Source organism: Falco naumanni, chromosome 1, assembly GCF_017639655.2.
Source record: "Falco naumanni isolate bFalNau1 chromosome 1, bFalNau1.pat, whole genome shotgun sequence".
NCBI classification, from domain to species: domain Eukaryota; kingdom Metazoa; phylum Chordata; class Aves; order Falconiformes; family Falconidae; genus Falco; species Falco naumanni.
In genome coordinates this window covers 20929023-20948098 of record NC_054054.1, presented here as the reverse complement: position 1 = coordinate 20948098, position 19076 = coordinate 20929023, and the positions used below count along the sequence as shown (strand labels likewise).

The 19076-nt window shown below is 40.9% G+C and overlaps 1 protein-coding gene across 3 annotated transcripts in view; it reads left to right on the top strand.

Moving 5' to 3' along the window:
* Positions 1–19076, top strand: part of METTL14 (methyltransferase like 14) — a 65558-nt gene that overhangs the window by 12406 nt on the left and 34076 nt on the right. For 2 of the 3 annotated variants that reach the window (XM_040584362.1, XM_040584356.1), the window contains exons 1-3: positions 14794–14928; positions 15226–15314; positions 16021–16108. In XM_040584362.1, coding sequence (XP_040440296.1) covers positions 14863–14928; positions 15226–15314; positions 16021–16108 — 243 coding nt within the window. In that variant the 5' untranslated portion in view covers positions 14794–14862. Of the gene's footprint in view, positions 1–409; positions 599–14793; positions 14929–15225; positions 15315–16020; positions 16109–19076 lie in introns of those variants that run through there. The other variant, XM_040584373.1, reaches the window with a different exon arrangement.

The window sequence follows — 19076 nt, the reverse complement described above, 5'->3', positions numbered from 1 at the left end:
TGCAGCAACACAGTAACCGTGCTATCACGTCTGTTGCACTTTGTGGATATAAGCACACAGATTGTTCTTTCTGAGGTTTCTTCTGGGTGTATGTATATGCATTAGTTTAATAACTGTCAGGCAAACGTTTAATTTCTTTTCAAAATGTTTGAAAACATGCACAAGACGTTAACCTGAAACCAACCTCATTATGGCCATTTTTAAATTGTCTGAAGATTTCTTGCTGTCATGACAAGTTGGTTGCTTTTATCCTTTGGAAGGACCAGTTAAAAACATGCTCAGCCTAGCTGGTTAAGGCTTCCTTCATTGCCTAGTAAACACTTTCTGTCATCACAGTAGCAGCAATATTTCATTTTCCCTGACCTAAGCTTTTTTTTTTTTTTTTTTTTTTTTACTTCTTCCCCTCTAGCCTGGAAGAGGAGTGGTTCTGCTGATCAGCACAGGAGGAAGAGAACAGATGAGTATGATGAATCTTGCAAAACACTTCAGGCAAAGCTTTCAGCCTGGTACTTATTCATGTATTCTGATTTCATTTGTCTCCCCTAGGTGTGTGGGCCAGCAGGAATCGCACATAGTGAACTTCCTTTGCCTGTGTAGGGTAGGTTTGTGCTTGAGGTCGCGAAATGGTACTAAGCGGGAGGTGGGAGCGGGGAAGAGGGGAGCTACACGGGGAAAAAGGGTTTGGAAGTAACTAGAATTATAAAAGAAGCGTCAAGAAGAAAAAAGCAATTGGCATAATGATTCCCTCCCAAAATAGGGGGCAGCTTTAATTGAATGATCCACATGTACAGATTCACTCCTGAACGTTTTTAATTTTACATTATGGTTATTACTTCTGTAATTATATAAGGAGAATGAGCCTTAATTTGTTTTAATAACTGTAAATTAGCTTGCACTGTGATCTGAGGTCCGTTAATGCTACAGGAAATGCTGCTTTTGTTGGAATTAACAAACTAGGGACTTGGTTTGGCTTCCATTTGAGACGTTGATAATAGTTTCACCGCAAGTAGGAGGGGCTCTTTTCTAAGAAATAATGGAACTCATAGATTTTGTTTTTCCAGGATGTATGCTTTGCAGTTTGGTTGCAGCTTCTGTCTAGGCTAGAGCATTTATGAGTGTCTCCACTGTATGGTTTCTTCTTGTGTTTGAACTGTGTGAGCTGTTGCAGTTTTTCCTTTGGCTGTGGCACTTACAGGTGCCATGTATAAAATCACTCCTATCTGCTTGACTACCTTGATTACACTTGTTGGAAGCTCATTATCTGTGTGACTTCTACCTCTGTCACATTTCTCACCATCGGTCAGGTGTTACTGGGAAGAGCAAAGCCAAAGCAATAGTTATGTTGGACAGGACAGACTGTGGTTTTGAGACCCTTGACTCTTTTGGACATTACACTTAAATTAACAGTTAAGATTACAAGGGTGCCTAAAATGGAACTGCACTATGTCTTAAGGGTGAACTTCACCTTCACACCTTTATGAACAAGAAACAAAGGCTTAATACTCTGGTATAGCTGATACAGCTTAAAAAAGGTACCAAATATGAGATGTTCTTAGCGCATTTGGATGCCTTAAAAAGTTTTGTCTCTGCTGTAAAAAACTGTGGAAAACTCATTCACAATTGAATTGTAAATTAAAGGCAGAGAAAAAATTATGTTTGCTTCATTAGGAAAATGAGCAAATAGCTTGCTGGAAACCTCGAAAGGTCTCTTTGGATCTGGGAATTATGTGCCACTTCAATTCTGAAATTACAGTATCCAACTTTTCAGAAAAGAATTGTCTTAAAATGTTGAGGAAAAAAAAATATTAGTAAACTGTGTGAGTTATACTCCTGCAGCACTACTGCAGGATTTAAAGTTAGTAATCTCTGATTAAGAAGGCCTGCATTTTTATATCAAAGGCTTGCTTTGGTCTTTCTAGATCAGTAGAGAAAAAAATCCATTAAGGTGACATTACAGTGGGTGAACTGGCTCCAGCTGAAGTACATAGCATTTCTCCCTTGTGTAAAACATTTTCAATACTTGTATTAAGTATCTAGTTTGTACCTCTTATGCACAAAGGTAGTACCTATTGACTGCAGTCCCATGGAAGTCCGTGGAATGACGCTCCTGACCAAAGTTATCAAATCTGTGCCTCCATACCGACAACTTCCATGTGAGCAGTTGTAGGAAATCATCTGCTAGAATAGGTCTTAATTTCTGTACAGTTCTACAAGGTTGGCTGCTTTTTTCTCTTCTGATACTTGACACCCCTGATACCAAACTGTTGATAAAACAGAGAATAATAGGTATGAATTGATATGACCACTCCACCCACTCTGCTCCCCACTATCCCCAGTTTTGTGCGTAGATTCCTCAGGTTACCTGGAAATACTAGAAATATTCACATAATGCAGCAGCAGCAGCATGGGTTATTCAGATATGCAAGACTTAAAAGGAAACTTACACAAGAGCTTCCTTTATCCTAACAGCTTTCTAAAAGCACTTGATAATTCTTCCCTGTCCCTGCTTTTGCATTAATTGTAGGAGTGTACAGGTTATCAGAGGACTAATTATCAATAAATGGTTCTTGTGAATAGGTGAAGGTATCTGATGTGTGGGTTATACATTGAAAGATAGTAGTCTGGCAATTCAAAAACGTTTAATACCAAGCATTTAAAATTCTAGAGGATTGGTCCAGTTCTGCTCCCATTTAAATCAATAGCAAAATTCACTGATTTGCCTCTTCCTGTGTTCAGTAAAGCTGCTTACCGTTATTTTCGAGTAGCTCGTACAGCGTAATCTCAGCATAGGTTTTAGAAAAGCTGAGCACTTCCAGCTGTTGGTGGAATTCAGTTAAAATTACTGAGAAGTGACAGCCTGAGTCCATCCCATTTTATTGCCACCGATAGCCCTAAACCAGGGTCTTCTGTCCTGCATTCTCTCCTGACCAGGTTAGAGTCAAACAGCAACGTAGAGGTGACAGATCAGAGCAAGGGCTGACTTCAGGCAATGTGATATATGAGAAGTTCCCACAGGAAATAAGCACAAATACAAAGCTGAGAGACCGTAAGACCGTAGCCAAACAGCCAGGCACAACATGATGTAATGAAATTATTTGCAGACTATCCATCTAATAATTTCTTACTATTACTTCTTCGCATAATCAAGTATGCTGGGGCCAGTAGATCAACCTCTGGAATCAATTGAAAAACTAGGCACATGACCTAGTGGGCACTGAGTGAGCTCTAGCAGCCCCAGAACAGGGGCTGAGCTCCAGACGAGGAGAAGAGGAGGCAAGGCTTCGCAGAGAGGAGATTTCCATGTGGAAAATGGGCCATAGAATGCATGCCATAGTGAGTCAACGTTTTTAGGATGTAAGTCAGCACCCTTATAAAATCATTTTATTCATTAATCTCATTCTTTTTAGCAAACACGGGCAGCAGAAAATTGAAATCCTGCCAAGTCTGACTCAAAATTAATTTGGGTTTGTGCTTATATGGAAGAGAATAGACCTCTTGTCTGTAATTATATGTATGCTCTATAGGGTGACCCTGCATTACACAGGATATAACTGAACAGCCTGTAATTGATGAGGTTTCCATTACCACATAACACAGTACACACAGTAATGAGATCATAGAAAAACCTTTTTTAAAGTGTTAAGTACCTTCTTGTACAACAAGCTCAGCTGATGTTGTAAGGCAATAAGAAACCCAAGTTCCTGGAACAAGGCAATAAGAAACTTGATTTCCTGGAACAATTCAATACATAAGTGCATATGTGCTGAATGCATATGTGCCGAACACTGGGTTATACAGACATGATGAAATAATTGCGTCTGAAACTGAAGGGTAAACTGAATAATGCAAATGTGGTGAACGGTTTTTGTTCAATACAGTGAGAGGAAAAAAATGCTATTACCACTGAGATAGTTTTTAAATGATGTAGTGTTACTTTGGATATGTCAAAACTATCAGTTTTGCAAAGAAAAAAAGAAGTAATTTTTGAATACCAATGAAATGTGGAGATACTTGTTTGAAAAATATTTTTTCAAAAACAAAAAAAATCCCTGCATTCACTAAAGGGTCTAATTCTGCAAATATGTATCCTCATTCTTAGTATGTACACATCTGCATACTGTGATGCCTCCATGTGTCAAGTAGATTGTGTGAATACCGTGTGTAAAACTTCCGAGGACTGGAGGCGTGATTTGTTCATGCTGTTGCTACTATTTCAGCAGTACCCAGGAACGAACAGCATACAGCCTTGTTCATGCAGTTGCAATGTGATGGTGTTTGAGGCTACGTTTTATATTGTTTTTGTGAGCAACCACCAAGCTCTCCTTTATGTTCCTCCCCCAGAAGGACCATTTCTCAGATCCCAAGTGTGCAATGCCATGTGGCTGAGTGGGGAGTGAGACTCAAGCGTGAGCGTAGCAGTGCCCCAGCGTGACTGCATAAATACAGCAGACATGCCACTCTATGTCCTGATGCTTAGAATAGGAAGTAAATGCGGCATCACATATGTTGCAGTCTGTTACTAGGTGAAGGGTGAGTTTGTGTAGCTGTTCCATAAATAAGCATATCTAAAGAGACAAGAATATGCCAAAGAGGATATTTTGGAGAAATTGAATGGAAAATGGTGTTTGTTAACAAACAATCTTAACAAAGTTTCACTAAGAAATGGAACTTCAGTTCTGAATGTGACTACCTTAGGTGCCTGTGGCATTTGGTACTTGATTCATTGAGTCTGTCCTTTAAGGGAAGCTGTGGATGTGATTCATTCTGTGTTCATGCTGGAGAAACAACACACTCCAAAAAACCCACAAAGCAATAGGCAGGCTAGACCTTTGTAAAATTATTTAACATTTGTTGAAATGTTTTAACATTTTGCTTTAGGACTAAGAGAGAAAAGATGAGAACAAATTTTTTTTAATGTCGTCTTCACCATAAAACATACATTCTTTACTCTTTTTTTGTGTAGACAGTGGCCTTTATAAATCAGTCAACATTAGATAAGCCTGCCACAGAGCAGGATGAGGCCTTATTTATTCAAAACATCCACTGTCAGTGAGGACAACTGCTTCATAGAGCTGAGATATATGACCTTCTAGAATTTCCTCTGACATTCATGATGTAGAAGGTTCCCTGGGGTAAACAATGCTTTATAAATGTAGTTGTTTAAACAAGTTCTTCTCTCACAAATAATCTAGGTAGTCCTCTTCCAATTATTTATGTCTGGAGTGGTAGCAGGTATCTTCTCTTTGTTCAAAGTTAATCTGAAAATATTTCTTAATAATACCTGTTTCAGAATTTTGCATTTCATTGCTGTGTAGTCTAAGTGCAATGAAAATCACAAACCACAGAAAGATAAGTCAGGCAGGGTTGGTTTGTGTTTTCATCTTCCATCTAACCCAAGTGTCACCTTCCCATTAGCAGCAATGGAATGAGGCATTGCCAATATTCCCTGCAGGAATTTCTCAGTGCCCTGCACAAAATCCAACAGCAAGGTGCATACAATATGTAAATAAGATTTTTTTTCTCCAGAGTTTCAGAGGGATCCAGGAATTTAGTGGTGAGCTACATACATGCAATGACCCTTCAAGTATTTCATTTATTTTCATTACTGTAAGACTCTGTTGCCAGGAATGAGAAAGGATAAAGTGAGTTACAACTGTATTTTTACAGTTCTGCATAATGCAAGCACGTATTACACAATTACTAAAATATAACTCTACCTTATTAGAGCATGTAAAATAAACATAAATGGGGGAAACAAAGATAAATACTTGTTGGAGCAGGAATAGTTTTGTCTATGAAGACATAGTTAATGTATTATATAGACTTTGAATTTCTAGATGCTTTTGATCTTGAAAAGCAGCAAGCACTTCAAATCAGCATAAACCTTACCATGAGCACATTTGGTCTGCAAATTGAAATGCAAAGCAAGACATGTTCCTTTTTCCATCTTTTCCCTTCTGTATATGTATACAACTGTAGTCTGGCCCATATGTTTTATTGATTTAACAAAATATTTCAGAGGGAACCCATTTTAAACAAACAAAACCCCCTCCAGTTTGTACATCTGTAATTTCTCTGTATGCTTCTGCAGTGGACTCTTAAAATATAACTCAACAGATATGACTTCAGAATGTCCTAATAACGAAAAAATAGTGCTGTATTGTCCAAACAAATTACATATTAACATGTTTCAATACACATTTTCTCAGAGGGGCACAGAAAAATCAAATACAATTCCCCTGTCACAATATTACTTAGGTTTAGTCTTTGTTCATCTCCAAGTGCTGGACTAATTGACAAGGTAAAGAATTTCACATATTTCCAAAAGTCTGTTTTACATCTGTTATTTTTAATCGGTTCACAAATAGACTTTTTAAAAGATTTCACCATTGTTTACAACTCGAGAAGTTTATTGTATGTGAACTTGAAAACAATGGCTCACAAAATTAGAAGAAATAGCAAGCAGGATTTTGCCACTTTTTATTTTCAGTCACAATTCTCTATCAAGATTAAAAAGAGAGACCTGAACTATTGTGGAGGTATTCCTATGTCCCTTCTGCTAGGTGTTACATACTTTTGACTCCCCACCAAAATATTTGATTGGTCAGCATTACCCAAATGGAGTCCTACCTAGTTTTATCATTATTTTTTTTTAAAGTAACAACTTGAATTTGCTGGATAATGCAAGTAAAATTTCAAAAGCCTTTTGTTTTTTTCCTTTAGAAAGAAATCATGAAAGCTGCATTCTCTTACCATTAGTAATAGTTTTGGAAAAGACAATAATTGTTTCAATGGAATACTTATTATTATACTTACTGAAGGGAAAGCAAAAAAACCCCTAGTTTATACTTGCTTGAATTAAGGAGTCTGGGATTTATAATTACCTGAAGAAACTGAACGCTGTGCTACCAAGAAGAGATTTAAAAATGTTAATTCTTACCTCATAAGGGTACTGAAAGATCTCTTGGAGGTTAACAGCATGTGTTCATAACACATGATCTTGATATGTTCCTTTTTGGGTTGTATTGGAAGCAGTAGGACTAATTAAAAAATATGTTTTGTTTTACTTTCCAGTTCAATTAGCTGAAAAGTTTAGCTCTTAAGCAGGGGAGTATATTGTTGAGTGTTTGTAAACCATGTTCTGTTGGCTATATTGGTTAATAATTTCATCAGAATCAGCGAGTCTTCTCATGTTAGTGAATAGGTTTTGTGCATTATGAATATAGTTTGTCCATATTGTTACCATTTAAAAATACAAATCTCAGTAGTTCCTAGCTTGCTTTCACAAGTATACGCAGAGCTAGAGAAGCCATTTTACACTGAATAATATAAAGTGATGCAGAAAGATGCACTTCCTATTTGTGCTTCCTTTCAGCATTTTAGTTGGAATTTTAAAATGCAGCTACATACACTTTAAAATAAATAAGGTGAGGATACCATCTGCAGTTGCAAGGGGATTCTGTACAAGATGGGATCAGAGTTGGCTTTGCACTATTGAACTATGTGTCCTGTAGTTAGAACAATACTGGCATTGTGCAGACCTGTGACAGACATTTGCACTTAGATCGCCTTCATTACCACAGAATGTGGAAAATGTCTGTCAGGAGCTGTGGGAAGGGCCAGGGAGGAAGGGCGATGGATGAAGAAAAGAGGGCAAAATGGGCAAGATCCACTGCTGTAACTACTGGCAAAACAATCTGTTTTCTTCTAACCTTCATTGTTGGCTTAGTCATCCCTTATTCTTTCTTGACTTCTGGCTGATGTCCCTTTCTTTTCTCTTCTGATCCTTCATCCCATCATTACGATTTCCCCATTGCTATTTTTTTTATGATACAATGGCAACATGGAATGTCACATTCCAACTTACTATTTTCATATTTAGTCATCTTGGCTGGGATAATGATTTGTCAACTAAAAAGTAAAAATTAAAATTAAGCCCATTGGATTATAGAAAGCCATGGATTTTTGCTATAGAAAAGACAGTGACTTGTCCTGTTTTATACTGATCTGCTTAGCACGCCATTTATTTTTGTACATGAACACTTTGTTAAAGTACACACTACTTCTTATACTTTAGATTTCTAAACATTTTTATTTTCCCCAGTATATTCTAATAGTGTGTAAATAAATCCTGCTAGACCAAATACCCAGTTATATTAAATAGAAGTACTGCTAAGTTTATTAATGATAAAATCTCAAAACCTCTAACTGTTTTTTTTTATTGTTATGAATATTATCCTATTTTGGAAACGGCTCTCAGTTTTGCCATCAGTTTCAACAGAACCCTTGGCCCTTAGAAATCAAATAAGTAACTTCTGCTTGGAGCTGTAGGAGATGGACTTGCAATCTGAATCATAGGAGCACAGAATCATAGATTGGAAGGGACCTCAAGGATCATCTGGTTCAATCTGTCCTGGCCAAAGCATTGGCTAGACAAGATGGCCCAGCACTCTGTCCAGCCCAGTCTTAAGTGTTGGACATGGGGGAATCCACCACTTCCCTGAGGAGGTTATTCCAGTGGTCACGAGTAGTCCATATGTCCGCTTTTTTTTTTTCCTATATGTGTAGGTTTTTCTTCCTGGAGCTTCTTTCTGAATTTCCTAGAACCCAGGAGACGTAAAAAGCAGCAGAATAACTTTGCTCTAGGATTTAACTACAAACCATCTGCTGGAGTAACATTTTCCATATTCTTTATTGCCTTCTGTCTATACTTCTGGTGCTTCGGAAGCTGTGGTTGCACATTTGCTGCAAAATAATCCAAATTGGGTTAAAGATCAGCTAGATCTTTTTCCTGGTCTGGTTTATTACACAGCCACAGAAAAAAACACAATGGATAGTGCAGTGGCATGAATGCAGAAATAAGTGGCAGATCTAGGAGCTGTTTAACTTAGTATGCTATAAACTTAAACAAGAAGGCATTAAAGTGTAGATATTGAAAAATGGAGTATTCATAGAAGCCATAGTTAACTGGTAACACTGTAAATGCTCTGGAAAACATGTAAGTAAATTGGAGACTAGGAAAAGAATAATAAATTCTGGGATATGGTTTTAAATAGTCTGTGCAAATAGCATAGGGATGCAAAATACTCCATCTAATTAGCTATGGAGGTATCCAGGAAAACATTAAATAATAATGAAAACAAATTTAAGATGGGAAAGTATTGCGTATATGAGGTAATATGTAAGGATGAGTTTTCTGGAATGTAAAGACTTCAGACCTATGAGCTTTTCAGCGTACAAAGCTACCATATACCATAATATTCTGTATAGTATCATGTAGTCACCTTTATTGCTATTTAGTACAAACAGAACAGCTCTGAGACAAAGGAAGGGTACTATAATCACATAGAATATGCACAAGTACCATAGTTAAAAACGTATGGGATTGTTTTGCAAGCATGATAGGACACAATTTCTGACTGTAAGGTAAAACTGACGGTACAATTTTAATATCTTGTGTGAAAAGCATAGAGAAGGCAGGAAAGTGTTGCATAGTATTTTCTGATCTCAGTGCTTATAGAGTTAAGTCTCTAAGTCAGTGAACACTGAGGTGTATAGAAATATGTTTCTTTGCTATTCAAAGCGTAACAAATTCACACTTCTTTAACACTTTGATTTCTAATAATAAAGCCAGCAGACATCATGTAATTATATTTGTATTGCCCTTGAGAGTAGATTAAATTCAGCTCAGCGTTTGAAACAAAAGTATCACTGAAGTTTATATAGTTACTAGAGATTTGCTCCTGCCTCACTTAAGGGGGCAGCGTTAAAAAAGGGGCCAATTCGGGGGCATTATTAAAATGAGGAGGAGTAAATACAAGGCTAGACACAATACAACATAAAGCTGCACTCCATCACCTCTTCATATTCTATTTTTTGAGGCATATACACAGACATTTCAGTTAAAAAGCCAGCTCTATTTTAACACATCCTTTGAATGTGGTGGGAAGCCAGTAATGCTTGGATCTGCAAATGAAGTGGAACTTGGGGGCTCAGGGGACTGTTTTGACTAAATTCTTTACTAATTTTAGAAGGAGGATTGTCAAATTAATTGCTGTGATTGACTGAATTTGTCAAAAGAAAGAATATGTTCATCTCTTTGTTAAAAGAGGGATGTGACCATTGCCAAGCTGTGCGGATGACTGTAGTGTTCAAGGTAACACCTCTGAAATCACGTACGTCTCGCATTTAAATCTTGGTAGTGAGAGATATTAAAACACAAGTCATTATAGCTCCAGAAAAAAATATACAATGTCCTACAGTAATGAAGATGAATTAGGTCATATTGTGCCAGCCTTATTCACATGTAATAATGCTGATGCATTGTCTCTTCTGTGTGCATAGTCCCAGTGATTTCTCGTAATGGCGGGTGGGCTTGTGTGAGCTGGGATGGTGCAGTACAACTGTCTGTGTCCTCAGGAGAGTTAAAATACCCAGGTTCTCTGGGAACCATGGGGCAGGTTCTCATTTCTGAGTTCCGCTGCTGTATATTCTTGACTTTAGAGCTTATGGACAAGTGGCCAGTAAGTTTCTGCAACAGGTAAAAGAAAAACTATAAACCAGCTTGCTCTTTTTCCCAACACAAAACAGCTAAATCTTACTTTTTGGTATAGACATGAACACAGTGAATTTGTAGAATAGACTAGACTATTTCAGTTGGAAGACACCTACAGTGATCCAGCTGCCTGACCGCTTCAGGGCTGACCAAACGTTCCAGCAGGTTGCTCAGGGCACTGCCCGATGCCCCCTCAGTGCTGGCAGGCGCGGGCCATCGGCTGCCTCGCTGGGAAACATCTTCCAGTGCTTCACGGCCCTCTGCGTAAAGGAACGCTTCCCGATGTCAAGCCTAAATAGCTGTAAATAGAATGTCTTGAATTAAGAATATATGCTATATTTTCAGTAGTTTGTGACATTTCTAGAGCAAAACATGTTGATCAGAGGAATTTTTAAAAGCAGGAATAGTTTTCATTCCCAGCAATATAACAAATTCAATGCAGGTCTTAAAAAGCTCTTTTGACCCATGCATGGTTTTCAGAAAAAAAAAAGTTCAGTTCAAAAAAGTTCCCTAGTTCTAGTCAAATACTGCTGTTCTGGCAGTGTTGGATACTGCTGGAAGAACCCAGAACAGTGGCTTGTTCACAACATTTAAGAAATTAAATGAGTTTATTCCCTGTAATTAGAAATATTTCTATAATTTGTTAAACATTTGTGTGCAAGTTACTTATTCTTGCTGACAAAGTGAAATGAAATGCAGCACTATGCAAAACAAAGAAATTGAATATTATCTTTCAAAATTCCTGTCAATAGTCCACTCCAGGTTAACAGGGAGGCTATCATCAGTTGGTCCAGAGACAGCAGCTCTCCTGCTGTGAGCAGCATGCAACATCATGGCTTCATGTCCATCACAAAGGACATGTACAATATACAATACAGGATCGAATGGCAATGAAATTTGATCTAGATGAAGTGTGAAATTGCAGCACATATCTGTCAAATTATCCAGAGCATTACGTTAGTGTGTTTATGAAGGCTCTGTTTTGGCTAAGGAGGAGTAGTACTGGCCTAATAAAAACTCTGCTGCTACTGAGTTCCTTGTAGGAGATTATAAACCAAAATCTGAACTGCTACAGTGAGTTTGTATAGATTCATGCCTGCAGTGTTTTTGCAATAAGCTCATTAAGTCAGATTTGCCACCTTGTAGGGACACAGCCTAAGGCAGAGGTAGAAAAGCACGTGCAGCCACATTCACTGGGTGTTGTGGATACCATCACTTATTCAAAATAGGCCCCGAAGTTGAGGTTACCGCTTCTAAACATATTTTTTAAGAGTTAAATCTGGGTACTTGACTAAAAGCATGGGGAAGAGGGACCTGAAATAGGAAGTGTGTGATGTTAGTCCGTGCTAACTGTTTTCTCTTTGTTTTAAGAGATAAAGTTCTCTTTTAGTTCATCTGTTTGGTCTGTTCAGTGCTTTTAATTTATGAATTTATTGAGCATCCAGTTGGCATAATTTAGTTTGAGGTTAGAACAATTAAGGTGAGAGAACAGTGATAAACTAAGCAGCTTGGGCCTAATTCTCTGTAACTTTTACAGTCATTTCTACTGATACAAAGCAAGGCAGCAATTTTTTGCTAAATGGAGCAGCCTAGACTTCAATATGTCAGTATAATGCAAGTCACAAATGGGTGTGAAATTCTACCATTATTTATTTGTCTTTTATAAATATTTTACAATGCTAATAATGGTTAAATGAAGTGGCATAGAATGCTTACTGCATTCGGAGACAACCGCTTGCAGTTGGAAGTGAATGCAAGTGTGCTGGAGGACAGCATTTGAATTCAAAATTATCTCAACAATAGGAATAATTAAAAAGATTGAATGCAGGTCAGGAAAGAGAAGTGAAAGGTAATGTAAGCAGGAATAATAAGTTAAATAAAAACAGGATGAGAAAACAATTGGCTTTGAAAATCTGAGGGAAGAAATTCTGGATAATGGCTCAGAGTTGAAGGCAGTTCAGCGAAGTCATTACCTGCAAAAAAAAAAGGAAAACTGCACTGAGATCCCTGAACAGGTTGGTCCTGCAGCATATACTACATCATGTGTGTATTTCACACACTGTTGTTGAAGGCTTCATCTGCAGCTGAATGCCTAGTTCAGGGAATAACCATTCATGAAGGAATTGCCTTGATCAGATGAGATTCCACGGGGTAGAAGGGTCTGAATTGAAAAGAAATGCAAGAGCAGTCTGCTCAGACACTAAGGACTGTTGCAGAGGAGAAGCAAACTTCTGCGTGCTGATGGCAAACAGTATGACATGCATTTATTTTGCTGTCCATATGGAGCAGAGATTATAAATTCCAGCAACAAATATTTAGACTGAGGACTAGGGGAAAAAAATCTGAATGTTAAGTACCATGAAGCTCTGGTATGAATTGCCCAGGGAGGCTGACGCATTTCCAGTACTGCATATTTGCAGGTTTGACACCATGTCAGGGTTGACATCAGGATATCAGGCTGGATTAGAGGATTCTGTTCTTTTTGGATGATTCCTTGATAAGGAATAAAGTTCCAGTCCACAGAAAATAATGATGGAATCAAACCACCAGTATCAGTGATAAAACACAAACCTGTAGATTAGATTATGGTACAGTATGTGTGCGTGTGTAGCTTGACTCCAGACCAGCAGAATTTGGTCTGATACTTATCTTAACAGAAAAAACCCGACCGCAGACTGCATACAAGGCTGAGAGCGCCAAAATGACCGCATACAGAGAGAAGAAAGGCAAGGAGCATTCTGCAAAAAATACGAACTTTTTATTTTGCAACAGTGTATGTGTATAGTGTAACATCTTTCATACCCATTAGTGTTTGTAAAGATTAGCTCGTCTTAGCAACCAGTTCTAAAAACAGACTGCAGGCTCACACAAACTTCATCAGATCACATCCAGGAGGAAGTGATTTTGTTACTCTGCAGGGACTTGTACTGTATTCATTACAGCCAACAGTATCAAAGCAGTGTGCAGTAGTATGAGATAACATTTCTTTTTCCATAACGTTTCCATAGATAGGACAGTATAACTAGGAATGTATTCCTTAGAGAGATAAAAAAAAATCACCTCTTGGTATTTTGGCTTTTTAACATTTAAAAGCTCGATCATTTTTCTAGGATGTGCTATCACCTGAGAAGTGTGAGTAGCTGGAAGTTATTTCTTTCTGCATTAGCCTGCACTGCTCTTTTTTCCTTCTCTTTGTGCATCTTTCTCAGTTTTAAGTTTGACCTGCATAATGTCATTGAGGTGTAACATAAGAGCTCGTACTGCAAAAGCGAGATGGTATCTGGCACCGTGCTCCATATTACCAGAGTGCTGAATGTCACTTGTCAGCTCTTGTCCACGTCTTTGATGATTACAGGAAAAAATTGTCTGTTCCAGGAGAGCAAACATTAGCATTAATTACAACTGCTGAGATCATTTGTAATCTTTCTTTATCGCTTTGTGAAGTTTCCTTCTGCAAGATGCTAGGGGCTGCAGTGTATTGCACAACTTGTCAATCTGGACTTCAGGCCCTGATTTTACTCTTCATTCTTGTAGCATGAATAGCTGTCGGCATGACCATCAGCATGCAATGTAAATTACATTCAAAGACAGACAATAAATATGAAGGCGGAAAGGAGGAAGCAGGAAAGAGACAAAAAACCCGATGAAAAATGCTTTTGCAAAAACTCCCCCAAAATGGAATTTCTTAATCAGGAAGATGTGAGCAAAGCCTGAAGGCTGACTTGCAGATCGCCGGGGGAGACCGGGCCGGGGTGCGAGGGCTGCGGCAGGGCGAGCGCCGGGTAGGAGCTGCGCGGCGGCCGCAGGGGGGATGCCGAGGGCACAGCTGGGCACAGCTGGGGCCGGGCCCCCGCGCCAGGCACTGCGGCAGCGAGGGGGTGCCGGCAGGGCAGGCCTGGCTGAGGGGGGCTCCCCAATGGCTGTGCTCAGCTGCTGCCAGGGCGCCCTGAGATGGACCTTCACCGTGCAGCGCCTGAACGGCAATGCATTTCACATCTCTACCGGAAAGCCGCTGAAATGGCACGGAAAGAGGAAAGCGGCCTGCTGCGGTGCTCCGGGGGAGCCCGGAGGGCCGGCTCCCACCAACGCGGAGCCAGCGGGTTGCCGTACGGCACAGCCCTGCCCTGCCCTGCCCTGCCCTGCCGTGCCCCGGCACAGCACGGCACGGCACGCCCCGCCCGGCGCCGCTGCCCGCAGCCCACATGGCCGCCGCCGCGCCACGCCGCCGCGCCACTGGCGGAGCGGGCGGAAGTGACGCGCGGGCGGGAGCGCGGCGAGGCGGTGTGGCGGCGGCCGGCTGCGCGGCGATGAACAGCCGCCTGCAGGAGATCCGGGAGCGGCAGAAGCTCCGGCGGCAGCTCTTGGCGCAGCAGGTAGCGGCCGGGGCCGGCCCCCTCCCGGGGCCCGCGGCGAGGGGGCCGCCGGCGCGGCGGTTCCGCAGGGGGCGGCGGGCCGGGCCTGTGCGGCGGCGCCCGGCGGGAACGTGAGGGAGGCGTCCTGCGGCGGGCCCCGGCGGGGAGCTCGGGCAGGCCGCGCAGCCCCGGGGGGCCGCTGGCGGGGGGAGGCCGGTCAGGGTTGACGAGCGGCCCTGCGGCGCGACGGTGGGGTGGCTGCGGCTGGGGCTGGCGATGGGCGGTAACTGTGGGCCGGTCGGCCGTGCCCCTGTCCAGCTAGGAGCAGAGAACGCGGACAGCATCGGCGCCGTGCTCAACAGCAAGGAGGAGCAGCGGGAGATCGCCGAGACGCGGGAAACGTGCCGGTCAGTACCGCTGGGCAGCTCCTGCTGGGAGTCGGGGCGGCGGCGGTACCAGCCTTGGGAATAGCAGGAGATCGCGCTCCAGAGAGCACTCGGGAATCTTGCCATGTATTTTAAAAATGCACAATTTAGTGACAAAAATCGCTTTAATTACTCGGATCTGAGCTTCAGATGAGGGGAGCGGGGTTCAGTCACTCGCTTCTAGTAGCAGTTTGGAAATCAAGGCTAACTTCTGCTTCCTGTGTTAAAAAGCTACTGTGGAGCAGGACTGAGGTGTGAGGTTAGGCTATGCCATCCGCATTGGCCTAGAGCCTTTAGACTTTTGCCAAGAGCAGTTACGGGGAAACTTTGTTAAAAAGTTCTTACAGAACAACAGACACGTCCAGGACACAGTAGCTGGTGCTTATTCTCAAATTTAATAGCAATTTTCTTGTGTGAGCGGACTTCGTTTTGTAGAGGTATGACTGGTTAAAATAAGTTGGACCTTTTAGAACAGAGAAATCACAAAGTGAGGTGAAGACCTGTCTTTGAGAAGTTGTGCTGGTCTCAAATATACTGAGAGAGGAACAACTTCTCATATACAAGGTTTCAAAATAATTTCAAACTTGTCACAGAAACGTGTAGTCGTCAGATTATGAGAGATTTTTGAAATGTTCTCTCCGGAGGGAGAAATTGTCTTATATGAGGATTTTTTTTTGGACGCTTTTAGGGCCGCTTATGATACTTCTGCACCAAATGCAAAACGCAAATACCCAGATGAGGGAGAGGCTGATGAGGAAGAGATTGAAGAGTATAAGGTAAGGGGGGGGGGGGGGGGGGGGGGAAGGCAACAGTTACTTTTGTCTGGTGTTCATGTGTCTCTGAGGGACTTATACAGTATGTGGGTGCATATAAATAAAAACAAATGCTATATGTATCAATACTTTAAAATATATGTCCTTCAGTGGCATCTCCCTTGATGTCTTCTACTGCAGATATCTAGGAGAGGGAGCATAGACACTAAGTGCTTGCCTTCAGATGTCTCCTAGGTGCATTGAACTGTACATGGACCAGAACCCAATGTATGGAGGCTTAATTTAGTGCTGCTCCTGGGAGGAGGTGGGCTTAAGTGACAGCGCTTACAGGGAATGGCAGTGTGCTGTGACTGGCTGTCTTGTGTGGGCCGAAGTGGTAAAATGCATGTGTGCTTGGGTACACAAGAAAATAAAAACTCTTTACCAGAAATTCTTTGTGTCAGAAGAAAAGCTTGCATTTAGCAAGAGGCATGGGCCACTGGATGAGGTACAGGGAGGCTGAGGGTGTCTTCCAACCTGCCTGTTAAGTGCAAAGGAGTGCAGTTCTGGAGGAATGGAACAAATAAGGGATTCTAAGGGAATGGCAGAGGCTTGGTTTGTGCTGTGCTCGAAGTGTCCAAAATAGCCAGGAAAAGTTCTAGAGAACAAAACAAAACGCCTCCATGGTCATGGAAGAATGAGTGGTTGTCAAACTCTCATGCCCTTCATTTTTCAAATGCTTATCCAAGAGCTATTTGACAGATTTCCTGTTTCATATCTAATGTGATCTTTTGGCTAATGTGAGTGGTAAGGAAAGGAGGTCAAAGACATGGTTGTGATACAGCTGTCTTTCTGATCTGCTTTGTGATCTTGTTGCAATATATGTCCTCTCTCTTCCTTTTCTCCTTGTCCTGATAACCTTGCTTCTGTGATTAAGTAGAATCAAGGTCAGTGCATTTATGACATAATGCAATGTCTGCTATTCTCATGGATGCCTAAAAATAGTTATTTTTTAAATGTGTGGCCTTGGTAGTGTGAACACGCATTTGCGTTCAGGTTTATAAATCTTTCAGTAATAATGTCTATCTTATGTCTTACTGAAACAAAAAGTATGACAGGACACTTTTTGATTACTGAATTTTAAGGTATCTGTAAATGGACAAAACTTCTTTTTAACATGCTAAGTGTTAGTCTGTACATCTTGTTTAGCAAACCAATTAAGTTGCCATCTCAAAGAAGGGATTTGCAGAGTACATGCACTATTTGTGAGCTCTGGGGTTTTTATGCTCACATTAGTGATGCTTCCTATCAGTTTATTTTACTCATTCACAAAGTACGTGGTTAAACAACTGATTTATTTTTTTTCTGTGAAATAGATGTGGATAAGTCACTTCAGTTGACAAAGCATATGAATCTTATCCATAACGCCTTCTCCATTAGCATGGAGAAGACTTACCCCAGGGTGGTCTGTAACCCCTTGCAAGTGGCCAGACTCTTCTTATATTGTTGAAATTGAAGAATATTGTAATGATACTGACCTGGACCGTCAGTTGAGCTGATGAATAGATTTGAGAAACTTGAAACCTGCAAGTAGAACATCTGTAGTGGAGTCTTCCATCAGCTGTTTTCTGCAGACATTGCTAATTCTTCTCTATTGGCAAGGATGTAAGAACTTAGTAAAATCCCATTTGTATTTATGTTAACTTCTTTCTTAGTGCTTTGAGCCTGTTTAAATTTAGTCTTGTAATATGAACTAATACAAAAATCTAGATCTTTGTGGTATCAGGCCCTATTGGATTGTTTAATACTCCTTAGACAAAAGTAATAATAGACTTAGCTGTTAGCATTGCAGACAAATAATGCAAGTTTGCCAGTTCTGGTAGAAAAATTACAGGTAAGTATTTCCAATGCAAAGTCACTCATGTTTCTGAAACCCTGACGTGCAGTGTTGGGTTCTACGTGATGGTATCAGTTAAACCTTCTGAAGTGGTTTAAAATTTCTGTGTCCTGACTTCAGATTTGGTGGAAGTGAGTGTATCCTCAAACCTCAACCGCTCTAGCTGGAGCGCAGGCATCTAGCTATAATTGTTGGTGAAGATGGTGTGGTAAAAGTTTATTAAATTGATTGCTGCTTATGGAAAAAAATTGTCTTTAATTAGAAATTGTTTAACTTGGACAGGGAGCTCAAGGACAACTTTAATGAGCAGGTGGGGTTTGTCCTGAGCCCCCTGAACAAGTGAGATGTGGGCAGGGCCATCCAGACAACAGATACTGCGTGCAGCTGTGTCACGGTGGTAACTCCAGCACACTTGGGTGTCTGGCTGCATCCCTGGCATGTGTGAACCTTACAAACCATGGGACAGTGCACTCCTGCACTGGGCATAAACTTAAAAGTTTGCATACACGAGTGTAATGTTGTAATTGTAAAATTGAGTGTATGTGTAAACTGGTTGTTGTTTTTCACTGAGTGTAAAGGTGTGCAGGCTCCAGGACTGGGCCAGGAGCCTCACATGTGGGTGGATGCACCGCGTAGGAATTTCCCAGTTACCAAGAGACTCCTGATGCCAGCTGCAGCGGGGCTGCCCAGCCAGAGTGTGGGCCTGGGCAGGGGTATTGGGGGGGGGGGGTAATCAGTGATGTGCCCTTTTCTTAGCCTCTGATACACTTCGCAGGAATGATTTGGTGCTTCGCTCCCATTGCTCTTTTATCATACCTTGCATAATAACTAGCACTGTTCCCTTTTATCATACTGCATACTATTTTCCTATGTCATATTTTCATATAATAAACTGCATTTATTTTTATATTTGATTTGGAGTTCATTTTTGCTTGGTATCCAGTCAATCAGCGAAACAGATGGGTTACCATGAAGATACAATGGTCTTGTTACTGTGGTGCAGTGTGATGGCACAAGGTCTGCATGGGCAGGGGGTGTGGATGTGGGGATGAAACCTTTAAACATACGTAGTTGAGTATTTTAGAGGACTTCTGT